This window comes from Syngnathus leptorhynchus, chromosome 6, assembly GCF_054491065.1.
Source record: "Syngnathus leptorhynchus isolate UIUO chromosome 6, UIUO_Slep, whole genome shotgun sequence".
NCBI classification, from domain to species: Eukaryota; Metazoa; Chordata; class Actinopteri; order Syngnathiformes; family Syngnathidae; genus Syngnathus; species Syngnathus leptorhynchus.
Genome location: NC_141200.1, coordinates 14,401,311 through 14,427,212, shown reverse-complemented (window position 1 = coordinate 14,427,212; position 25,902 = coordinate 14,401,311). Strand labels below are relative to the sequence as shown.

Genomic DNA, 25,902 nt, shown 5'->3' with positions numbered 1-25,902 from the left:
CGACTTATACTGAGGAGCGACTCGTGACTTTTTTCACAAATTTTCAAAATTAAAAAAAAAAAAAAAAAAAAAGGGAAACCGCGATAAACGAACCGCGATGCTGTAGTTTCAAGTGACGTCAGCGGCACGGCGGTTGTTTACATAAAGGACAAAGAATCGATCACGGGATGACGAAAATGACCAAGGACCCTACGTACTACCGGCATCATTAGTGGCTTTGTTTGTAAGTGACGCGGAGGACGAAGAGTTTGAAGAATTTAATGATTTGGAGTGACACAGAAGGTTTGAATAACTATTATGGCTTTTACGCACGCCCGGTCCTACTTAATGGAGCTCTCTTTCACCTCCGTGGATGGAAGTCGGGGGCCGGCGCTTGGCGGGGTGGCTGTCCGGGGACGGTGGATGAGGCTCGGACATGGCTTTTACGCATGCCTGGTCCTACTCTACAGAGCTCTCTTTCACCTCCATGGATGGAAGTCGGGGGCCGGCGCTCGGCCAGGTGGCTGTCCGGGGACGGTGGATGGGGCTCAGACATGGCTTTTACGCATGCCCGGTCCTATTTTATGGATCTCTCTTCCACCTTCATGGCTGGAAGTTCAGTAGTTTTTGCCTCATTGAACTCTTGTTTTGTTAAATAAAGAGCCGTTTACCAAACCCACGTCTTTGCTTGTACTTTGTTAATGCTACAATATAGTTATATACTAGATCTGTGGAATAACGACGAGGCTGACGTCAGGGTGCACGCGCGGCGTTGTTGACAAAGGACGAGGAATTTGATCGATGGATTTAATGATTTGGAGTGACACAGATGGTTTGATAATATTGTTGTAATATGATAGTTATTTAAAATATACTTTATATATCGTTATATGGGTCTGTGGAATAATTAGAAATGCAACTTACGAGTCCGACGTCAGCAGCGCGGCGCATATGCTGCGCATACGCGACAATATTTACATAAAGGACGTTCGATGGATTTAATGAATTGGAGTGACACAGATGGTTTAATAAATGTTGTTATTTATGTAATAGTCATTAGAATAACTCTGACTGTTACGTCAGGCCCGTTCTCCGCTCTTTGTTTGTGTTTATGTCACGTTAGCATACCTATCGTTTAGCCTGTTGTTGCTCGTTCATGTCTGTCATTTTGTCAAATAAATTTCCCCCAAAATGCGACCTATACTCCGGAGCGACTTATATATGTTTTTTTTCAAGTTATTGTGCATTTTATGGCTAATGCGACCTATATTCCGGATCGACTTTTAGTCCGAAAAATCCGGTATATGATGATAATATAATGAGAGTACAAATAACTCAACATCCCCGTGCACGGAGTCCCACTCAAATTTTGGAATATTTTATAGGTTTCAGCAACTGCGCTGTTACACTAATGCGTCCGGCGCGCTGCGCGAAATGACAAAAAATAAACCTCCTGCGCAGAGGTCCCCTCAAATTTTAGAAAGTACATCTGGACCTTTGGAGTATTTTCCAAGTTTCAGCGACGGCGCAGTCACAATAATGCGTCTGGCACGCTGCGGTTGCGCGGTCGGATGGAAATGCCAAAAAATAAGCCTCTCCAGCCTGGATGTCAGCTCCAATTTTGGAATATTTTCGATGTTTCAGCGATGGCGTAGTCACAATAATGCGTCCAGCACGCTGCAGTTGCGCGGTCGGACGGAAATGTCAAAAAATAAGCCTCTCCAGCCTGGATGTCATCTCCAATTTTGGAATCTATGCCATTTGGGTCAGCAACGGCACTGTTACAACAATGCGTACGGCACGCTGTAGTTTCACAATCGGACCGAAATGACCAAAAAAAATAAAAATCCTGTGCACGGAAGTTCACTCAAATTTTGAAAAGTACATTCTGACTTTTGGAATATTTGCTAAGTTTCAATGACGGCGCTGTCACAATAATGCGTCCGGCGCGCTGGGGTTGCGCGGTTGGATGGAAATGCCAAAATATAAGCCTCTCCAGCCTGGATGTCAGCTCCAATTTTGGAATATTTTCAAAGTTTCAGCGACGGCACAGTCACAATAATGCGTACGGCGTGCTGCGGTTTCGCGGTCGGACGGAAATGACGAAAAATAAGCCTCTCCAGCCTGGATGCCAGCTCCAATTTTGGAATATTTTCTATTTATGTCAGCGACGGCGCTGTTACAATAATGCGTCCAGCACGCCGCAGTTGCGCGGTCAGACAAGATGACAAAACATCAGCCCCCCGCGCACGGAGTTCCACTCAAATTTTGGAATATTTTCAAAGTTTCAGCAACAGCGCAGTCACAGCTTTTTATGTGGTTGCACGCATTTGCCATTGCGATCTCCCTGCATTTTGCTGTATCAAACTAAATGTCATGAAAAGGGGAAAAACCCTACATGGAAGTGCAATGTGTTGTGTTGGGTTCTTTTACAAATAATGACTGCCGCTTTGAGTTCACAGGGAGCCAGCCACTTTATTCACTGTACGTAGTCAGCCCTCTCGCGGTAAAAGACGGAACTACAATGGATTGGATGACACAACACAATATAGCTTTCAAACTCGGGTAATAGTTTCAATGTCGAAGTTAAAACTAGGCTTGCAGTTTCCGAATGCCATACGTGATGGGTATAGTAAAAATGTGCTTTAACTATTAAAGTGCAAAAAAAAAAAAAAAAGCTTACGGCTTCTGGTATTCCCAGGTAGTCTCTCATGCTAGTACTAACCAGGCTCAACCCTGCTTAACTTCAGAGATCAGACAAAATCTGGCGTTCTCAGGGTAATATGGCCGTGAGCAGAATTTTTATAGATAAAATCGCCCCTGAAACTTTTTTCCCATGAGTTTTGCCGTTTCATAGAAACATGGCGATCATGAAAAGTTATTGAGGGAGTGGCTGATGGTTAAGGGGTACACTTGCTTGTCTTGTGTGCTGTCACCGTGAGTTCGATTCCCACGTGTGTGAGTGATGGTGGGAATGTGTGTGTATTCAACATTTGATCTAATTTTTAAAATTTTTGTCCGATTCAACCCGTTACAACTTTAGAATTCCAAAGTGAATCTTTTAAACCTGTAATATTGGTTTTGTTCCAAATTCTGTTGCCGCAATTTTTTTTTTTTTTTTTTTAATTCCCATTCATTCTCTATGGGGCATTTAACATTTGCTCTCACTTCTGTTTTTCAACCCATTTCAACTTTCAACTGTTCATCATTTGCCAACTTGTTCCACAACTTCCCACTTACTAAAAATTCAAATTTTAAATTTTGAAATTCACACCAAATTCTCCATAATTTCACTTCTCATTTCTACATTTCTCAAGTAATTTAACTCGTTCCAACATCAATCTGCAGCATTCCCCAAGAATTTATTCAGCTTCTTCGCCTTCACATGCAATTTCTCCAGAAATTGCATTTTCTAGTTATAATTTATTGTAATGTTTTATTTTAAACAACTTTATGTTGTGTAGCAGTGATGGTATGAAGAAAAGAACCTTCGGAATTGCACTGTGCTCACCTGTAAGTTTGTTCTGAATCAGGTCAGCCTTTGTCTCTACAATGATATGAGGCAGTTGGGAAATAGGAACACAGACATCTGTACAATAGGCCTACAACACAAAACAGGAAATTTGTCAACCACTTTGGACCACATTTAATAGGTTTTTGTAGGAAAACAACAATTGTATTAAAGGGCCGGATATAAACCACAGTGCTTTAATGCTAGGTTGACAAAAGTCTTTTAAATTTTCACAATTACAGGATGCCAAATTCATTATGTTATACTGTCGTGGTGAAACACTGGTTAGTACGTCTAATAGTTTAGAGGTGCAGGGTTCAATTCCAGTTTTGGCCTTCCTGTGTGAAGTTTGCATGTTTACTTCGGGACTCCTTCGGGGACTCCCGTTTCCTCCCACACTCCAAAAAGCATTCATGGTAGGGCCAATCAACCTCTCCAAATTGTCCGGTGCAAGAGTGAATGGATTTTCATTTCCCGTAATTTTCGGACTATAAGTTGCTCCGGAGTATAAGTCGCACCAGCCATAAAATGCACAATAAAGTGAAAAAAAAAACATATATAAGTCGCTCCGGAGTATAAATCGCACTTTTGGGGCATATTTATTTGTCAAAATCCAACACCAAGAACAGACACGAACGAGCAACAACAGGCTAAACGATAGGTATGGTAACGTGACATAAACACAAACGGGCCTGACATAACATTGAGAGTTATTCGAATAACTATTACATAAATAACACGTTTATAAAACCATCTGTGTCACTCCAATTCATTAAACAAGGCCGCGTACGCGTCGTCGGACTCGTCGTGATTTGCATTTCTAATTATTCCACAGACCCATATAACGATATATAAAGTATATTTCAAATAACTATCACATTACAACAATATTAACAAACCATCTGTGTCACTCCAAATCATTAAATCCATCGATCAAATTCCTCGTCCTTTGTCAACAAACTTCGCACGTGCACCCTGACGTCAGCCTCGTCGTTATTCCACAGATCTAGTATATAACTATATTGTAGTGTTAACACAGTACAAGCAAAGACTTGGGTTTGGTAAATGGCTCTTTATTTAACAAAACAAGAGTTCAACGAGGCAACAACTACTGAACTTCCAGCCACAGAGGTGGCCATAAAATAGGAGCGGGCGTGCGTAAAAGCCATGTCCGAGCCCCATCCACCGTCCCCGGACAGCCACCCGGCCGAGCGCCGGCCCCCGACTTCCATCTACGGAGGTGAAAGAAAGCTCCGTAGAGTATGACCAGGCGTGCGTAAAAGCCATGTCCGAGCCCCATCCACCGTCCCCGGACAGCCACCCGGCCGAGCGCCGGCCCCCGACTTCCATCCACGGAGGTGAAAGAGAGCTCCCGTCGAGAAGGACCGGGCGTGCGTAAAAGCCATAATAGTTTTTCAAACTTTCTGTGTCACTCCAAATCATTAAATCTTTCAAACTTTTCGTCCTTCGTGTCACTTACAAACATAGTCGCTAATGATGCCGCTAGTACGGGGGGCCCTTCGTCATCTTCGTCATCCCGTGATCAAATCTTCACCTTCATCATCATCTTCTTCCGCTTATCCGGGGTCGGGTCGCAGGGGCAGCAGCTTTAGGAGGGACTCCCAGACCTCCCTCTCCCCAGCCACTTCCTTCAGCTCATCCCGGGGGATCCCAAGGCGTTCCCAGGCCAGCCAAGAGACGTAGTCTCTCCAGCGCGTCCTGGGTTGTCCCCGGAGTCTCCTACCGGTGGGACATGCCCGGAACACCTCCCCGGGGAGGCGTCCAAGAGGCATCCTGATGAGATGCCCGAGCCACCTCATCTGGCTCCTCTCAACGTGGAGGAGAAGCGGCTCTACTCCGAGTCTCTTCCGGATGACCGAGCTTCTCACCCAATCTCTAAGGGAGAGCCCGGACATCCTGCGGAGGAAACTCATTTCAGCCGCTTGTATCCTGGACCTCGTTCTTTCGGTCACGACCCATAGCTCGTGACCATAGGTGAGGGTAGGAGCGTAGATCGACCGGTAAATCGAGAGCTTTGCCACTTGGCTCAGCTCTCTCTTCACCACGACGGAACGGTACAGAGTCCGCATTACTGCCGACGCTGCACCGATCCGCCTGTCGATCTCACGCTCCATCCTGCCCTCACTCGTGAACAAGACCCCAAGATACTTGAACTCCTCCACTTGGGGCAGGATCTCATCCCCGATCCGGAGAGGGCATTCCACCCTTTTCCGACCGAGGACCATGGACTCGGATTTGGAGGTGCTGACCCTCATCCCGACCGCTTCACACTCGGCTGCGAACCTCTCCAGTGAGAGCTGGAGATCACGGACTGAAAAAGCCAACAGCACCATGTCATCTGCAAAAAGCAGTGACGCGATGCTGAGGTCCCCAAACCGGACCCCCTCAACGCCTCGGCTGCGCCTAGAAATTCTGTCCATAAAAATTCTGAACAGAATCGGTGACAAAGGGCAGCCTTGGTGGAGTCCAACCCTCACTGGGAACGAATCCGACTTACTGCCGGAAATGCGGACCAAACTCTGGCATCGGTGATACAGGGACCGAACCGCCCTTATCAGTTGGCTCGGCACCCCGTACTCCCGAAGCACCCTCCAGAGAACCTCCCGAGGGACACGGTCGAACGCCTTCTCCAAATCCACAAAGCACATGTGGACTGGTTGGGCGAACTCCCATGCACCCTCGAGGATCCTGCCGAGGGTGTAGAGCTGGTCCACTGTTCCACGGCCAGGACGAAAGCCACACTGCTCCTCCTGAATCCGAGGTTCGACCTCCCGACGGATCCTCCTCTCCAGCACCCCTGAATAGACCTTACCAGGGAGGCTGAGGAGTGTGATTCCCCTGTAATTGGAACACACCCTCCGGTCCCCCTTCTTAAAGTCTGCCAATCCAGAGGCACCGTCCCCGATGTCCACGCAATGCTGTAGAGGCGTGTCAGCCAAGACAGCCCCACAACATCCAGAGCCTTTAAGAACTCCGGGCGGATCTCATCCACCCCCGGGGCCTTGCCACCAAGGAGTTTTTTAATTACCTCAGTGACTTCGACCTCCGAGATTGGAGAGTCCGCCTCAGAGTCCTCAGGCCCTGCTTCCACAAAGGAAGGCGTGTTGGTGGAATTGAGGAGGTCTTCGAAGTATTCCCCCCACCGACTCACGACATCCCGAGTCGAGGTCAGCAGCACACCATCTCCATTGTAAACAGTGCTGACCGTGCACTGCTTCCCCCTCCTGAGACGCCGGATGGTGGACCAGAATTTCCTCGAAGCCGTCCGGAAGTCATTGTCCATGGCCTCGCCAAACTCCTCCCACGCCCGTGTTTTGGCCTCAGCAACCGCCGAAACCGCGTTCCGCTTGGCCATCCAGTACCTGTCAAATGCCTCCGGAGTCCCGCAGCCCAAAAAGGCCCTATAGGACTCCTTCTTCAGCTTGACGGCATCCCTTACCGCCGGTGTCCACCAGCGGGTTCGGGGATTGCCGCCACGACAGGCACCAACAACCTTACGGCCACAGCTCCGGTCGGCTGCCTCAACAATAGAGGCGCGGAACAAGGTCCACTCGGACTCAATGTCCCCCGCCTCCCCCGGGACGTGGGAAAAGCTCTGCCGGAGGTGGGAGTTGTAGCTCTTCCTGACAGGGGATTCTGCCAGACGTTCCCAGCAGACCCTCACAGAGCGTTTGGGTCTGCCAGGTCGGACCGGCATCTTCCCCCACCATCGGAGCCAACCCACCACCAGGTGGTGATCAGTTGACAGCTCCGGTCCTCTCTTTACCCGAGTGTCCAAAACATGCAGCCGCAAATCCGATGACACGACTAAAAGGTCGATCAACGAACTGCGGCCTAGGGTGTCCTGGTGCCAAGTGCACACATGGACACCCTTATGCTTGAACATGGTGTTCATTATAGAAAATCCGTGTCGAGCACAGAAGTCCAATAATAGAACACCGCTCGGGTTCAGATGGGGGGGGGGGGGGGGCGTTCCTCCCAATCACGCCCTTCCAGGTCTCACTGTCATTGCCCACGTGAGCATTGAAGTCACCCAGTAGAACGATGGAGTCCCCAGAAGGAGCGCTCTCCAGCACTTCCTCCAGGGACTCTAAGAATGGTGGGTACTCTGAGCTGCCGTTCGGTGCATAGACACAAACAAAAAATCTTTGTCCTTTATGTAAACAACTGCCTCGCCACTGACGTCACTTGAAATTCAAATTACAGCAATTCCTTGCTACATCGCGGTTTGTTTATCGCAGGTTCCCTTTTTTTTTTCGAATTTTGAAAATTTGTGAAACAAATTCCCATATAAGTCGCTCCTCAGTATAAGTCGCCCCACCCCCAAACTAAGAAAAAAAACGCGATTTATAGTCCGAAAATTACGGTATATGTGCCCTGCAATTGGCTAGTGACAGGTTCAGGGTGTACCCCACCTTTCCCCCCAAAGACTCCTGGGATAGGCTCCAGCACGCCCGCGACCCTCATGAGGATAAGCGATTATTTCGTTTTATTATTTAGACAAATTACAACGCGGCACCAAAAAGATTGGTGGGCAAGAATTTGTATTAAAAAATGTAAAGGATGAAAGACAAAACACTTTTTCCCTGTTACAAAACAGCTTTTTTTTTCAACCTTTCCAGAACAAATCAGCAAATTTTTATTGTCATCGTGTAGGAAGAATTCACATAAAAAAGGTTTGTTTATCTTGTTTTCGTTATAAGTATTCTTTGTTTCTATATGTTGCACCGGGAGTTGGCTATTAGAAAGACATACTGAAGGTTGTTGGTCTTTTGATTTTTATGTGGCTGCTTAATAAAACCTCTGTATTTTCATGTACAGCTATGTTCTTGATTGAATGCATACTGCTGCTTACAGAACTTGCTGCTTGCAACAATATGGTAGTCAACCAAACAAATAGGGTGCGATATTCTTTTCAGTTCTGTTCTGTTGTAGAATTTGCACTTAACATCTTCATTCCACAAAGCAGCACAGAGCTAAAATGTCTTACCTTGCAACCAGGTCTTAGTGCCTGAGCAGCATACCAGGCGTCATGACGAGCTTTCCACAATCGGTTTCGTGTTTCTGCATCTCTTGCCCATTGAAAATCAGAGCCATGATTAGTCTGTGTGATTTCCTCTGTGGATACATGACAAAGACCAAGCATGATTTTTTTTTAAGCAAAAGTTACATAATTGTGCAGACATAACACAATCCCATACAGTTTGAAAATACAGTATGTAATTTGTTGTCTTCTATTGGAGTGAATACCATATATTAAACTGAAGAGAATTATTACCGTTTCACGGGTCACGCTATGGCCAGCATTACACTCTTAGTTTGAAGAGAACTGTTGTGAGCGGTCATTGACTCATCGTTTTTGATGTATCAGTTGTTATGAAGTAGCTTTGATCCATTTCCCAGTCCCTTCCCCAGTGTTTATTCAAGCCCTTGTCAATTTTTGTCACATTGTTTTTTATCATCCACCGACCACTTAGGGGAAAAGTCGGAAGGAGCCACCACCACCCCGAATTCTACCCTATAACCCCTCCATTCTTCTCCATCCTTCACTGTCCCTAGTTCCTGCACACTCCATATCTCACATGTCTTGTGTTCCCCAACATCAAGGGCGGCAGGCTGAGTCAAGGCCCCGTTCTGGCTCCTCGGTCACGCTATGCTCCTGTTCCAGTGTCTTGGTAACTACAGCAGCCAAGCACCGACTTTTCTCTGGCAGTGCATGTCCCGCGGCTGCCCTCCAATTTTTCTCTGACATCGAAACCCTTGCAGCGGCCCTTCAACCTTCCCCAGACTTGCGACACCTCTGAACCTGCTCCTGTGGTACAAGTCTTGCGAATGGCCTCCAACCTTCTTCAGGTGGCACAATACCTGTGGCCAACTCTGGTCTACCTCAGGTGGTGCAAGTCTAGTGGCCTCCCTCCAACATTGCTCCGGCGGTGCAAGCTTTGCAGCCGCCCACTAAACCTACTCCAACACCCTCCAACCTTGCTCAGGCGGTGCAATTCTATTGACACCTTTTCTGTCCTGTTTTTCACCTAGGACCTGTTTGCCCAATCCAGAACATATATATAATAATCATGTACTTTAACCTGTATTTTGTCTTCTACTTGTGAATTGGGTGCATTATGAAGAATGCTTGGTAGTTATTCTTAAATAGCAAGTTCAAAATACCTGCATTACGTGCATTTCACAACTACAGCACAATTTGAATCCAGCTAATTGAATCTGTGGTCATATAGGCAAGAGGCAGAGTGTTCGTGGTAGAATCATACATTATACCGCATTACTATTCTAGAGCTAACATAAGTTTCCTTAAACTAAAGTTGATCGCTAAATATATTGACTATTATTTGACAACTCACCAGTTGTGTTGACTTGTTCTGCAAGGCTCTGTTCAGAACCATGGAACTCCAGGAATAGGGTTGGAGAAACGGGATACGACAAAGAGCTGAACTTGTTGCATGCATTGATCATCACATCATCTAGAAATTCTTTAACACAAAAATAAACAAAAATGTTCTTAGCATTTACAACATGCGATTCATGATCCGAAATGATCTTGTGTAAGAGGGGAGTATTTTTCAGGCAGTCTTACTGGCAAGACTAACGTTTGTGGTGTTGAGTGCTATTAGCGCATGCAACCTGTGCTCACCAATGCGAGCGATGGCTACCCCAGCTTGTAGAATCTGCACAGTGCTATCCACAGCAGCCTGTACTGAGGGAAATGAGCAGACTGCTGAAACCATGGCTTCTGGAATACCATAGAGGCGTAGAGTTGCCTTAGTGATAATTCCCAGAGTGCCCTCTGATCCAACAAAAAGGTTTGTCAAGTTGTACCCAGCTGAAGTCTTCCTATAATTTATTGATAAAAAAGGGCGGATAGAAACTTACATAAGCACAGAAATGTATCATTACTGTTGCTCCGAAGAGCAAATGTTCGCTTGGGCATCCATCCATTATTTGAACTGTTTACCCTCACAGCACCTGAAAAGATGATTGAATATGAACTCTGTCTTTTGTCCTACCTGGGACGTCGGCCCTCTCCAGCAGTGTGAATAATAGTACCATTGGCAAGTACCACTTCCAGGTTGATAACATTTTCTCTCATGGTTCCATATCGCACTGCATTGGTACCAGATGCACTACAAGCTGCCATCCCACAAAGTGAAGCATCAGCTCCAGGATCTAAGAGGAAATGGATGTCAGTATCATTTTTTCAAATTATTGTAGCAAAATCATCTGCAGAGAGACAGAGAGCGAGAGACAGAGAGACAGAGAGAGACAGGGAGGGTAAGAGCGAGCCGCTTGATGGCCAAAATGAGAGCCAACAAATGTGTTTTCATGTGGATGATGTTTTTATTAACAATACAAAGAATGCTAACCTAAAATCAGAGGGCCCTTTTTTAAATCCAAATATGCAGATTTCCATAACGGCTAATAAGTGATGCAGTTTGTTAACCTACGATTCATGCAGCATTCCAAAGATATGTATAAATAATGCACTCAGGTTCTGTTGGGATGTTGACTAGCATGCATGGCTTAGAAGGCTGAAATGAGCTTTCATACAATGGTGGATTGGAATGCCCGACAAAAACTGTCCAGTGAGATATATATCAGGGTCATTTATTGCACATTTTTGTCACTGTATCATTTGAGATTCTGGACTAAAGAGAGACATATGTTAACATTGGGTTTGTATTTGACTGACCAACAGGGAACCACAGTCCAGTGTCTCGCAGATAGGCATTGAGGGCTTTTCGAGTCACACCAGGCTCTACGGTCACATCAAAATCTTCCTGGTGGAAATCCAAAATGTGGTCCATATTCCTGAGGCTGAAGCACACACCGCCCTAAAGTAAAAGGGATGATACATTCAGTATTGTACTACAAGTGCGTTCCCTTGTGGTGGTTCTGAGGGGATGTTGATTGCAACCAGTTCTGAGGCAGCAGAGGTCAATGGTGTGCTGGATAATCCGGAGAGCTGGGAATTTTCCCGGAGGGCCACGCCAGTGAGGGACGGGCCATATGTATATATTTTTTTTGATTTGTTTATTTTGGCAAGTACATAAAGAATACAATTTTTATAGCTTCACTTCGTGTTCTACTCTTGGGGCAGCTGAACTGAACTTATAGTCTACAACTTAATTAAGTTGTATAAATGTTTTTAATTCAAGGAAATCAACCATATTATGTCTTAGAACACCCCTTTTGCATCGCAGTTCTCTTTCCCGTGTCTAAAGTTGGGAGATAGCATTACATGTTCAACCCCTCCACCCACTCCCCCTAAATTAACAATGAACTAATGATTTTAGAAACTAAAGTTGCCAACCTACTAACTCATTAATTACATGCTTTTTGTAGTATCTGAGCAGCAGCAGAGTTGCAGATACTAGTGCACTCCTAAGGCACACGTTGATACTGTAGTTACTTGAATGTTTGTTCATCTGCACTTAGGTTTGCTATCTCTGATTACTTGGTTCATTTAGTGTATTATTTAAAACAAGTTTTGGTTGTTTTCTGTGTATAATTTGTAAGGTTTGTACTATTTTTTTCCAGATAAGGTCAAATATATTTGTTTATTTTTCGTATTTAAGTTAAAACGTTATTTATAACCCTGTTTTTCTTTGTATGATTTTTCCAGCATCAACATGCCTTTACTTAAGCTATTATTTGGCCTTTTCAAAGAACTTCACATAAGTGTGGCCTTTCAGAAAATGCTTAATTGTATGGAAGCATTTGAATTAAAGACACTATTTGTGTCACGAGCCGTCTCCGTTCGTTTCCTTGTTTTAATGTTGCCATGGTTTCTGTTCGCGTCGCCCCTTTTCTTCTGTTCTTCTCGTTACCTGTCTTGTATTTAAGTCCTGTCTGCGTGTCACTCCCCGTTGGATTGTTCTCACCTCTTGTCTGTAGTCTCGTCTGTTATTGTCTTGTCTTTCTGTTCAGTTATTCTCGTCCCTAGTCGAGCTTCTATAGTCTGTCTTTTGAGTTCTCCAATAAACCCTGGTCCAAGCTGCATTTGGTCGCCCAGCCCCATTCCTTCGATGACAATTTGTGTTTTTACAGTGCAGATCATCTCCCGTGGTGGTGATAGCAACTACACAAAAGTGTTATTATTGATATTATTGATAATGAGACTGTATTCTCCCCCACCTTGACTGCTCCAACCCCTCCTTCCAGGCCAGTTCCAGTACCAAACGGGATCATGGGCAGGCGCTTTTCATGGCAGACTTTCACCAGAGCACTGACCTCCTCCACACAATGTGGAAAAACCACCACATCTGGTGGACGACATCTAGACAGACATTAACATAGGACATTCCTAGACTGAAGGAAGTTATTGTATGAAACTGCAGTTTAGCCCATGTCAAAAGCCTAGGTTTCAAACCAAGGTCCAGAAAATAGAAACCCTGCCACGGGCTTTAGCCAAATCATCCTAATTAACAGACTGGTAAATAAGCTAGCTCCTAGGAGCTCATTTACCTTGTGGCTTTGTTGTAGCACCTTTCTGGATCTGAATTTGAAGCTACAAAATAGTGTATCGCTTTACAACAGTCAGGAAATGGCATTGCAAGGTGAAGGAATGGCACATAAGAAACTACCGTAATTTTCGGACTGCAAGTCGCTCCGGAGTATAAGTCGCACCAACCATAAAATGCACAATAAAGTGAAAAAAAACATTTATAAGTCACACCGGAGTATAAGTCGCACTTTTGGGGCAAATGTATTTGTCAAAATCCAACACTAAAAACAGACATGAACCAGCAACAACAGGCTAAACGATACGGTATGCTAACGTGACAGATACACAAACGAGGAGCTGAGAACGGGCCTGACGTAACATTCAGAGTTATTCAAGTAAGTATTACATAAATAACACGTTTATAAAACCATCTGTGTCACTCCAATTCATTAAATCCATCGATCTTGCTTTATGTAAACAATGCCGCGTATGCGCCGCATATGCTGACGTCGGACCCGTTGTAAGTTGCATTTCTAATTATTCCATAGACCCATATAACAATATATAAAGTATATTTCAAATGACTATCATATTACAACAATATTATTAAACCATCTGTGTTGCTCCAAATCATGAAATCCATTGATCAAATTCTTCGTTCTTTATGTCAACAACGCCGCGTGTGCGCTGCAGAGATCTAGTATATAACTACATTGTAACGTTAACAAAGTACCAGGAAAGAGATGGGTCTGGTAAACGGCTCTTTATTTAACAAAACAAAAGTTCAACGAGCCAACAGCTACTGAACTTCGAGCCACGGAGGTGGAAGAGAGCTCCATAGAATAGGAGCAGGCGTGCGTAAAAGCCATGTCCGAGCCACATCCACCGTCCCCGGACAGTCATCCGGCCGAGCGCCGGCCCCCGACTTCCATCCACAGAGGTGGAAGAGAGCTCCATTGAATAGGAGCGTGCGTGCGTAAAAGCCATGTCCGAGCCCCATCCACCGTCCCCGGACAGCCACTCGGCCGAGCGCCGGCCCCCGACTTCCATCCACGGAAGTGGAAGAGAGCTCCCGTCGAGAAGGATCGGGCGTGCGTAAAAGCCATAATAGTTTTTCAAACTTTCTGTGTCACTCCCAATAATTAAATCCTTCAAACTCTTCGTCCTCCGTGTCACTTACAAACAAAGCCGCTAACGATGCCGGTAGTACGTGGGGCCCTTCGTCATCTTCGTCATCCCGTGATCGAATCCTTTGCCCTTTATGTAAACAACCGCCGCGCGGCACGGGTGACGTCACTTGCAGTTCAATTGACAGTAATCCCTTGCTACATCGCGGTTCGTTTATCGCGGTTTCACTACAGCGCGGATTTTTGAATTTTGAAATCACATATAAGTCACTCCTGAGTATAAGTTGCACCCCCACCCAACTATGACAAAAAACGCGACTTATAGTCCAAAAATTACGGTAATTTGTCCAGGGACCAGTCAAGTTAATATCAGCAATACAATCATGATTATTTGCTGAACTGACTGTCTATAGATGTTGTTAATGTTGGCATGCTTACATTTCTCAACAAAAATTCCAAATACATTAGTATAGCTTTGACCTGTGTACAGATTCATCTTTGCCATGTTGCTCTCTGACAGTAGTTCCCAGCGACACCCCATCCTCGCCACATATTGACCTGAATGTAGAAAGTGTACTGTCCAAAGCAGCACTCTGTGCAGACACACAACAGGCATATATTAGATAAATAAAATATATATTAAATTCATTATATTAGTATAATAAATAAATAAATAAATAAATAAATAAATACAGACAGACAGACAGACAGACAGACAGACAGACAGACAGACAGAAAGAAAGAAAGAAAGAAAGAAAGAAAGAAAGAAAGAAAGAAAGAAAGAAAGAAAGAAAGAAAGAAAGAAAGAAAGAAAGAAAGAAAAGTGCTGACTCGCTCCTGACATGGCGCCGAGAAGCGAAGGGCGCTGAGAAGCGAAGCCGTCGAGTTCTGAAGCAAAAATACTTAAAACCACAAAAAACAACGAAAATACAGTACTGCAAAAGCTTGGCTAACACAGTCCATTTGCGGCACTTGAGCTAGAATTACATTAAACATGACAAAATACCACCATTTAAACACAAAAAGTACTTACCCGTGGTAGAAGAAATAATATCCCAAAATCGAATCAATGTGAAAAAAAGGATGGTTATTGTTTATAAATACTGTGATGTAAGTGAACGGAGTAGAATATAAAGTCAAGCTGTTGTATAACTATAGTCTCAGCAACAAGCATAGCAACGTATGCTGTAGCTAAAGTGCAATATAAATCTACTGCAATTACTATCCAGGGCAATTTGTATTTATTGTCCAGGAAATATGTATCTTCCCGACAAATCCATTCGAAAATTGTTTGCAGGCAGACGTTGCCAGGAGTGACAAATGGGGATTATAAAAGTGAGTCCAGGCCCTTATATACAGTAGGGCAAAAAGTATTTGTGCAATTTCTTACAAAATTCAATTAAACTATGAGGTAATTTTAACCATAGATATACTTCAACAAAAAGAGATAAAAATCAACATGTGAAATACCTGAAAATTACATTTTAGGACTTTTAGAGAAATTATTGATCTATTGTTAGGGTTGATAGATTAGTTTGATCCTATGCTTATGTGGGAATGTAACCTGTAATAATTAACATAGCTTGTCCTGTCTTAACAAAATACTAGAACAAAGATCGTTGAACTGATTGACCAACTGCAGAGGAAGCAATTAGAGGTGTTCTGTTTACACAACATTGTAAAACACCCCCTGCTGTGACCCCCTGAGAGGCCAGGGGTTCACCCCCACCTTGGCCACTCTCACCCCCACCCATTTCTCTCAATAAATACTCTCTTGCATGGATCGAAAGTCAGAGTTTGTTCGAACATTGCTGTACCTACAGTAACAAACAGGCTCTCCACTTGCAAGTGTTTAAAGGGCATACTGTCTACCGTTTGGTTCTTGCAAAATAAGCAAGAGTGGGAACATCTCTAACATTTATGATGGTGGAATATTATTATTTGGTCATCCACAGACACACAAGGGCTGGTTTGCGGCTCCATGCAAGAAAACATCCCCTGTGGGTTTCATGTTCTTTATTTGGTTGGTTTTCATTTAGACTTTAGTTTGTGTTTTTTTTTTGTTCATTGTCACGTTTTACTTGTGTTCATCTAATTCTATGTCTCTTCAATTTATTGTTTCCGCTTGTTTTAGTGAACCCTCCCCTCAGCTACTTGTGTCTTGTCCATGTGTTTTTTGTTATCCCGTCAATTTGTCAGTATTTATTTGCCTCTTTTCTGTTCAGTGTTTCTTGGGTCATTGTTATCTGTCCTACGTGTTGTGTGTTATGCTGTGCTTTATGCTGCCCGGTCCAAGACAGGTCTATATTTGTTTTGCTAGTTATTTTGATACTTTGTTGCCTGTAGTTTTGACTTCCTGTTTCTTTAATTTTTGCTTGTGATCACCAAAGTGTCCATAGTCCTTGAACCCTTGCCCTGCCTTTCCTTTCCCTGCCTTGCCTTGTTACCAGAGCTCACAGTTAGAATGCCTTTTGTTGTTACTTCTTTTCACAGTCATCTTTTGTTTATATCAAGAATTCTCACCTTTACAGCACTTTATGTTGAACTTGTTTCCCCTGTCTATTAGTGCCTTTTTGTTTCATTTAAATTAATTATTTTTTATCTGACCTTAACCCTCAATCACATGCTTATGTGACAGTGGGATCAAAATGATCATGGGAACGGTGAACGAAAATCCCAGAACTGGTGAATGACCTGCTGGGAGGAAAGTAACAAAGATTCCCATCATTAACACACTATGCCAACACGTAATTACTACAGTGCCAGCCAGACGTGTCTCCCCACTGAAGCAATTTCATGTCCAGGCCCATCTGAAGTTTGTCAGAGTGTATGGATAATTCAGAAGAGGATTAGGAGAAAATCATGAATGTATGTTATTGACCAAATACTTGTTTTCCATTATAATTTACAAATCTTCAAAAAAAAATCAAAAATATGATTTTTCATCATTTTTCTTCGTATTTTGCGTCTCACAGTTGATGTGTCTATGATGAAAATTACTCTAATTTTAGTTGGGAAAACTTGCACAATCTGTGACTGACTGAACGACGGGTAAAACATAACTAGCCGTCTTTGATGCATTATCAAATTCATCTGGACCTTTACCCTTGCACTCCAACTAGTCCATTGGCAACACATACAATCAATCAGTCAAATATTATTGCTATTCAGTATAATGAAATAGATATATGGCACCAAATAAGTATCATTCGTTATATAAAAATGCATTTTTTGCACAATAACATAAACGGACCTACTTTGTGCAATAAATGTGTTATACTGGAATTATATTACCCACAGTACATTGACATTTTACATAGCCCACGTGACCTCGACCTATTTAAACAACAACAAAAAACTAGCGTATACTTATATGAATACTAACTTACCCTGGCGATGTTGATCGTAGCAAAGCTGCGACGCTGACAAAGAAGTCGCTGACTTGCTGCCAGCACAAGCAACATTGTTTTACCTTTACTGTACCATACCACCATTTTAGTCCATTCTTATCAATGCGCTAAGCTTTTCCGTCTAAAGATTCTGAATAAGTGGCAATTAAAACACTTCCCTTCTTCAGTGGCTTTAGCTCTTTTACTTTGAAAACATTTCATTTCCGGGTTTTTCCTGTTCAAGTCTGGACTTTTTAGCTTTTTCTCAAGATAATTTCCCCGCTTGACGGTAGTGCCGGTGTCAAGGAAGTAGTACAGTATAGTAGATACTTGGTTGCAAGGTCTTTGTTAAAAATACCATGACGGTCCTTCGTTTTTTGTCACAGCTAAGTCTGTCGTAAAGTGGGTTAGCTTGCCTCGGCTGAGTGATTGTTTCAAAGAATTGGTTTCGCATGAAATCTGCTTTCTGTTTTACGTTACCAAAACAAAGTTCACTGACTGACGTATGAATGTATCACTTTAAGCGCTCATTTGACTGAAGAGGTAATTATGAATTTAAAAATGGTATCTGTGTGGTTTATATTAATTATTATGGTGGCTCAAATGATCATTGAAGGGAGGTGGGTTTGAGGTTCGTTTGTTGTATTAATTGAATGCTTGTTATTTTTATTGTCCACAATGTGGACTCCACGTCAACGTTAATGTTCTGTGCAGGAAGATGTTCCCTGTAGACATTCCACCTGTGGATGAAACTGACCTGACGTCAGCATCTGAACAATATCTTTTGTCGCTTGAATCCAGACCTGAAGGTCATGAATGGTTTCAGTCATCCAGCACATTTAAGGTCTATTTGAAACCCCACATATTGTCTTGTATTGTATGATAGGCATTTTACCTCAAGCAAAATTATGTTGTTTTTATATTAGAATGGCTGTGTTGTTTCAATGTTTTCAAGGGACCTATACTTTGTCTTTCCAAATAGTTGCAAATAACAGCAAATAACATAAAATGGTTGCTGCTGTTTGAAGATGACCAAGCTAGATGTTCATTATTGGCACTTCATCCACCCGATGATCTAGCTCAAGGTGTGATCACACATTCTCACACAGACATTTTACAAACATGCAAAAAAAAGAACATGCATACACACACTCTTTGACGCTCCCTGCTTTCCATTTGCCTTCTAGTGGTGGCCTTATACTTGCATGGAAGTTGGTGGCGTGTGAATGATGTTTTACGGACATCCTGCAAAACAAGAACTGATTTGCTGCCAGTAATCCCACTTTCATATTTGATACATTTATATCTGTGCCTCTACCACAGTATTGAATGCATATGCTTATATTGAGGGACCCATTGTGTGGAAACTGAAACTTAAACCTTGATCCTGGTCATGAACAGTCTGGAAAACCTAGACACATTTATTTATGTTGTAATTTTTATTCAATTGTTGGAAAGAGAAAAACCTAAGAGTGAGGAATTGCATAAAGTCCCCCAAACATATTTATATATTTTACATACAGATGATACACTGAATTTCTAAATCTCAAAAGGAATGACTTGAACATGAAAAAAAAATCACTGTTTTAGAATTTGAGGATTCAAATTTTTCCAATTGGAGCTTTGCTAGAAAGAATAATGTGGTGATTTTGGTTCATGTTTCTCAAGAAACTTTCTGCAACGTGACACAATTCATTTTGAATAGGCTTAATTTTAAAGTTAGAGAGTTGCAGTAATTATGTTTGAATTTGTATCAAAGCAGCTGCCACAGTACATCCACCATAGAAAATATTCATGTCTCAAAAGGTGGTCCACCACCAATCTTGTTGAATCAGGTAACGGTGACAGCACAGTAGTTTTCAAGATCTTCAAAAGATCTTCAAAAGTCAAAAATGCTTTCAGACCAACAAAGAACCACAAAGTAGTGTTTTACCATTGGGTGACCTGTTTTCTTTAGGTGCAATCACTTATGGAGAGGCTCATTATATTCCTGCTGAGTCAGGTCGTGGAGAGGCCGTCACAGAAAGAAGCACTCTTCTCCCTGCACCCCCGCACGGAGAGCGCCAAATTGCTGTGGAGAGATGGCCAAGCAGTCGGCTTCTACACTGTCAAACACAAGGGTATCATACTAAAACGTTGCATATGAGTTCCTGCATGTGGGCACTATTTTTATGCTGAGCGCATGGGTGGACTTTACTAATTATATTTCTCTTGCATTTTTGAGGAACTAAATATGAACCAAATTATGCACAAACATCGGTACTGGCGAAAAACTAAAGTCAATACTGCTCCTCATAACAACCTTGCAGATTCACATTAGTTGTCAGTCTCCTTCTTAAGCAGTCTATCTCACCCGCCTGCACGTCTTTGCTGACGTATTTCCGTATTTTAGACATACACTACATGCGAACTGTCTGTTCAGATTGAGCTTGCATATCGGAATAAACAGTGTCCGATATAGGACCACATATGTAAGTGACCCAGGTTGGATTTGAAAAAAAAATTAGGATTGAGTCTTTCAGACTACATATAGGCAAAAAATATTTTGACTTGTTTCACATTTTCCTGCAGTCTGAACATAGCCTTAATGCTGTACACACCTGAGTAATTCCAATCTGTGTGGTTTTTCAGGCAGTCTCTGCGACAGCTGGAGTAGTCGCTGCTACCTGCTGCCTGTTCTAGACACTATACTGGTGAGAACGAGCTGGCGGAGGAGAGGACTGGGCCTTAAGATGCTGAGTGACTTCTGCTCCTCGTTCCCCAGCGAGGAGGTGCTGGGAATCAGTGTGCCACTTTCAGCCAGCATGGTTGCAGGTTAGAGCATTTTCTAGTGTAACCCCCAGAATAACACAATTTAAAACTTCCCATTTAAGGGCAGCAGCATCCATGCATCCATTCTCTGAACAGCTTTATCCCCACGGGGGTTGCATATAAGCCGAAAAAGATTAAGGATAGTTCTTTTAACTACCGTAATTTTCGGACTATAAATCGCTCCGGAGTATAAATCGCACCAGCCATAAAATGCACAATAAAGTGAAAAAAAACATTTACAAGTCGCACCGGAGTATAAGTCGCACTTTTGGGGCAAATTTATTTGTCAAAATCCAACACCAAGAACAGACATGAAACAGCAAAAACAGGCTAAACGATACGGTATGCTAACGTGACATATAGACAAACGAGGAGCTGAGAACGGGCCTGACGTATTATTCAGAGTTATTCAAACAAGTATTACCGTATTTCCCGGACTATAAGGCGCACCTAAAAACCTAAAATTTTCTCAAAAGCCGACAGTGCGCCTTATAGTCCGGTGCACCTTATATGTGCATCAATTTATGAATTTGTTGATCATACTGGTTGTACACAGTGCTCTGCTAAAATCTTCAGTACGTTTTAGTACAACTAGTAAATTACAAGGTCGCATCGCTTACCAGCATTGCGGCAACCGTGGTCAGGGGGCGTCACTGAATAGCTGTTGTACCCGTGAAGCTATTTTATGTCAAAATAGGCTGCTCTGGTAATGTTTCGAGTAAATTTACGGATCGATATGGAAGGGAAACATAGGTAAGCAGTACCAAGGTGTTAGATCGAACTTTAGTCAGTTCCGATCATTTTTTAAGCCCTCATTTGAGAAATGCGATTGTTTACACTTTGCTGAGGCTCATGGGAGTCTGCGAGCTGAGGGTCATGGGAGTTTGCCAGTGGCTAATGCTATTGTGATAGCTGCTATACGCACGATGCTATTTCATGTCAAAATAGGCTGCTCTGTTAATGTTTCGAGTACATTTACGGATCGATACGGAAGGGTAACATAGGTAAGCAGTACCAAGGTGTTAGATCGAACTTTAGTTAGTTCGGATCATTTTTTTAAGCCCTCGTTTGAGAAACGCGATTGTTTACACTTTGCTGAGGCTCATGGGAGTTTGCGGATGGCTAATGCTATGGTGATAGCTGCTATACGCACGAGGCTATTTCATGTCAAAATAGGCTGCTCTGGTAATGTCTCTCATTTCATAGGATAGTTTGAGAAACGCAATTGTTTACAGAGGGCCCATTGGTTATTGGCTCGTGGATGCATATCGCAACCCTTGTCAACCGCAGTTTGTTGCAGTATAGCTTCTATTTTATGCGCCTTATAATCCGGTGCGCCTTATATATGGACAAAGTTTTAAAATGGGCCGTTCGTTGAAGGTGCGCCTTATAATCTGGTGCACCTTTTGGTCCGGAAAATACGGTACATAAATAACACGTTTATCAAACCATCTGTGTCACTCCAATTCATTAAATCCATTGATCGTCCTTTAAACAATGCCACGCATGCGCCGCATATGCGCCGCTGACGTCGGACCCGTTGTAAGTTGCATTTCTAATTATTCCACAGACCCATATAACGATATATAAAGTATATTTCAAATAACTATCATATAACAACAATATTGTCAAACCATCTGTGTCCCTCCTAATCCTTAAATCCATAGATCAAATTCCTCGTCCTTTATGTCAACAACGCCGCACGCGTGCCGCACAGATCTAGTATATAACTATATTGTAGCGTTAACAAAGTACCAGGAAAGACGTGGGTTTGGTAAACGGCTCTTTATTTAACAAAACAAGAGTTCAACGAGCCAACAACTACTGAACTGTAACGATAAAAACATATACAAGTTGCTACACGAAATAAAATATATCAAATAACTATAACATAAATAAGTTTTTCAAACCTTGTGTCACTCCATATCAATAAATCCTTCAAACGTGGGGCTCTTCGTCATCTTCGTCATCCCGTGATCGAATCCTTTGTCCTTATGTAAACAACCGACGCGCTGCTGACGTCACTTGCAGTTCAAATGACAGTGATCCCTTGCTACATCGCGGTTCGTTTATCGCAGTTTCACTCCATCGCGGATTTTTGAATTTTGAAAAACATCACATCAGTCGCTCTTGAGTATAGGTCGCCTCCTCCACCCAAACTATGAAAAAAACCGTGACTTTTAGTCCAAAAATTACGGTAATTCATTTTGAAGGTTAACTCCAGTGAGAAGCTCATTGGCATTTATACTAGACAACATTTGGATTTTCATCAAATGTTTTCATAACTCTTCTGATGAAACATTGACTTACAACTAGTTCAATGGTACGGCTCACAGCTACTCATGACAACAGAAAAGTAATTCAGTTCAATGGTACGGCTCACAGCTACTCATGACAACAGAAAAGTAATTCAGTCCAATTGCACACGAGCGAGAGATCAGGATTTTAGTGCGCGCTGGCACTCATGGGAAATGTGGTTAACCTCAGGCGCCGCCATAATCAACGAAAACTGCAACCTATCGAGTTGGCCTTTTAAAGAAAAACTTCCAGTGGCATTGTACAAAATGATATGGACTAAACTATACATGATTCTTATTAGATTTCAAATTTCTTAAGCAGTATCTATGATTTACTATTTCTCTAAGGAGGAACAACAATCATACGATAAAAACAACTTACACTGCATGTTCAAAGAATGCTCCTCTGAGCGTTTCTTTGACACCCGTGTAAATCACTCTCCTCTGTCTTCACTTAATATAACTATGCTCTATCTGCCTTCAATTGTTTCTCAACCCAGTAAGATTGTCTTGTCTGGCTTCATCCTCTTCTGATTTAAACAAACAACAGATCCAGTATCTGCCAACAACCACAGTCTAATCCATCTTGAGACAGTATTAGGCAAGTCACATACATAAGGATACATTAGAATGTATTTCAAAAATATGTGATTTGTATACGTACATGTTCTATTAAATTTCTACACCCAGAATAAAACATGTAGCTCTCCAACCAAGGCACTATTTTAGAAATAAATATGTGTAGTAAATATCTATTATTATACAAACACGCAAGTTAAATGATTATAAACAAATGCAAATTATGGCTCATGCATATGAATAGGTCACATGCGCAACTTTATGAAATAATGGTACAATATATAAAGTATTGTAATATATGTTCACTTCCATGATGTAATAAATCCACATTTTCTCATGAAATTCTTGAACTGCTGCATTTTGTAATAAGTTGTTACGTATTGCATCAGTCATTAAAAAGTATGTGTTGTATTTTTTTTTTTTTAGAAAAAAGGCAATAATTTCATGCATTTTATAACAAAATACCTCTGTTTTAAGTGTGTAGGCAATTTTTGCAGCTGAATGAAGATCACAGAGACCGTCTGTATGAAGTCGAGGCTCCGGGTGCATGGACTCAACGGCGAAACATCTGGCTCAACATCCAACTATCCCGCTATGTGCACAGTGGAGAACAAGTTGGCTGAGTAGGAAACCTCATTTGATCCAAGACTGGGACCATAGATCTTGTATCTTCTACAAGTTGATAGAAGTTCCTTTGTTTTTGCTATCATAACTGTTCGATTTACGGTTTCTTGCATCTATCCGTTTTGCTGACACGGATGAGCTTGAGCGGGGCACTCTCCGGATAGGTTGCCAGCCCATGTTAGTTCTTCCTTCAGGAGTCAGGTCACACCGAGCTGAGGAGCAGAGAACACGCAGCACAAAACAGATTAGTTGGGTGTAAAAATTGAGAAGAAATTGCTATCAAAGCTGGTGAAATGTACTCCTCCTACATCAGTGGTTCTTAACCTGGGTTCGATCAAACCCTAGGGGTTCGGTAAGTCGGTCTCAGGGGTTTGTCAGAGCCTCCACTGTGAAGGTCCGAACACACCTGATTTATCGTGTAAATTCGTGATGACGGAGATCTGAACTGGTCTCGCAAAGGCAACAGCAGAAGTCACACTGATTTGCAGGTATGCCATTTTTTGTGAGTTCATGCATTGTGTTGGTTTTGTTCTTTGAACAAAGTGATGTTCATGCACGGCTCATTTTGTGCACCAGTAAAAAACATCTATGTCTTGAATTTGAAAATAATCATTTGATTTTTCACTAAAGAGGAGTTCAGTGAATTCGCATATGAAACTGGTGGGGTTCGGTACCTCCAACAAGGTTAAGAACCACTGTCCTACATACTAGTGCTTACCAAAGAAAAAATTGAATTAACAACACTTATTTCCTCTAACACAACCTTTATATTCCCTAGTTTTTGTAAAGGATTTTTTTTAATTATTTCAAATCATTTTGAGAAATTATGTATTGTAACATATAAACATTGTTTTATTATATTGTAAACATATATTGCAGTATATTATTATTATTATTTCAAGATCTATTTTGTTTGTAAGTGTTGCTTGCTTTTCCACACAGGGCATGCACAGTTTAATTTAGAGTAATCAGAAGCAGCCTTTCAATATTAGCTTTGCAACAAGGATGTTTTCTTTACACCACACTTTGTTGGTTCACACATTTTTAATTCAATGCTGACCTGCAGAGATATCAAAGCTTTCTGTTGTCATCAGATATGATGTTCTCACTTTGCACACGTTAGTTTTGAATCGCATATCAAAAAAGCTATTATTTTTACATAGTGATTTTTGGGCTGTAGCTCAAAACACGGCCATGCGACTTTGTTGAGTTTCATGCAGAAGGATCACAAATGTGAAAAATATTTCACTTATTGCATGTTAAGGTTACACAGCCATAAATAAATATTGAGAGACTCATTTTATTTTTGTCATGTTAAGATTACACAGCCATAAATAAATATTAAGAGACTCATTTTATTTTGGTCATTGTGCTCGTGGATATTCTACTTCATCCAGAAGCTTTCATTCATGCATGAACTGATGAAACAGCAGTCCAGTTGTGAACAATTCAATGCCATAAGACTGTAGTCAGCTGTGTAGTACCTGAGGTTTATCAATCCTGTTGAAATACTATTCACTATCTTTTCATCATTGTTTTAAAGGGGCATAGAAAATATACATTGATTCGATTGTAAAATAGTTGGGTATCAACTAATGTCTGCCCCCCCCCCCCCCCAAAAAAAAATACACTACCAAGGAATTCTTTAGTGGGCTAACTATAGTATTTTCAAAAATGTCAGCTTGATTAGTGCCCTACAACGTTTCATCAACTCATGGCTTGGCAGCAAGACTGGATCAACAGCTGCACACAACAGTAGTTGGTATAAGGGTTCATTCCTATTTTGGTTTACTGGTCCTGAAATGAGCAAGAACTGACAAACTTAAATATTTCCGTGTGAGTAATAAAGTGTAATATTTGTTTTATGTAAAATATAACAGAACATTTGGAGGATACATCCCCCCCAACACACGCACACGTTTTTAGGAAGTGTTTGGAAACCTGGAAAAACAACAATATTGGTATGGTAGTCTTAAAAAAATTAACATTCATTTTAACCACATGCAAACTAGTCTTTACACATTCTGTGACTTTTAATAATTTATTTTCTACTTTTAGATTTCATGGAGGCCTTAGGGAAGTGGAGGAGTTCCCCTGTACACAT

At 42.2% G+C, this 25,902-nt stretch overlaps 2 protein-coding genes and 1 pseudogene across 5 annotated transcripts in view; 1 reads left to right on the top strand and 2 right to left on the bottom strand.

The window, feature by feature from the left end:
- The window catches only part of ldhd (lactate dehydrogenase D), a 35,764-nt gene extending 18,057 nt beyond the window's left edge, over positions 1-17,707 (bottom strand). For 2 of the 4 annotated variants that reach the window (XR_015066384.1, XM_085914009.1), the window contains exons 1-9: positions 17,488-17,707; positions 14,579-14,691; positions 12,662-12,803; positions 11,217-11,358; positions 10,534-10,693; positions 10,161-10,360; positions 9,871-9,999; positions 8,502-8,629; positions 3,491-3,581 (exon numbers count right to left, since the gene is read on the bottom strand). Coding sequence is in view for 3 of the 4 variants with exons in the window: in XM_085914009.1 (XP_085770135.1) it covers positions 3,491-3,581; positions 8,502-8,629; positions 9,871-9,999; positions 10,161-10,360; positions 10,534-10,693; positions 11,217-11,358; positions 12,662-12,803; positions 14,579-14,691; positions 17,488-17,592 (1,210 nt within the window). In the remaining variant the exon portion in view is untranslated. The other 2 variants (XM_085914006.1, XM_085914007.1) reach the window with 2 other exon arrangements.
- Positions 2,656-2,774, bottom strand: LOC147056128 (5S ribosomal RNA; annotated as a pseudogene).
- fam169b (family with sequence similarity 169 member B) lies at positions 17,700-25,137 on the top strand. The gene is made up of 7 exons (XM_085914010.1): positions 17,700-18,030; positions 18,202-18,331; positions 18,470-18,572; positions 18,675-18,760; positions 19,445-19,607; positions 20,119-20,301; positions 23,652-25,137. Exons 2-7 carry the CDS (start codon positions 18,206-18,208, stop codon positions 23,795-23,797), a joined length of 807 nt encoding a protein of 268 aa, XP_085770136.1. The 5' UTR covers positions 17,700-18,030; positions 18,202-18,205; the 3' UTR covers positions 23,798-25,137.
- The last annotated feature ends 765 nt before the right edge of the window (positions 25,138-25,902 follow it).

What these genes read in the sequence shown, in the direction of transcription:
- fam169b (XM_085914010.1), top strand. Translation starts at nt 18,206, where the DNA reads ATGTTCCCTGTAGACATTCCACCTGTGGATGAAACTGACCTGACGTCA. An exon ending in CAAGAACTGATTTGCTGCCA is followed by an intron (nt 18,761 to 19,444) that starts GTAATCCCACTT and finishes TGTTTTCTTTAG; the next exon opens with GTGCAATCACTTATGGAGAG. An exon ending in TTCAGCCAGCATGGTTGCAG is followed by an intron (nt 20,302 to 23,651) that starts GTTAGAGCATTT and finishes CTCTGTTTTAAG; the next exon opens with TGTGTAGGCAATTTTTGCAG.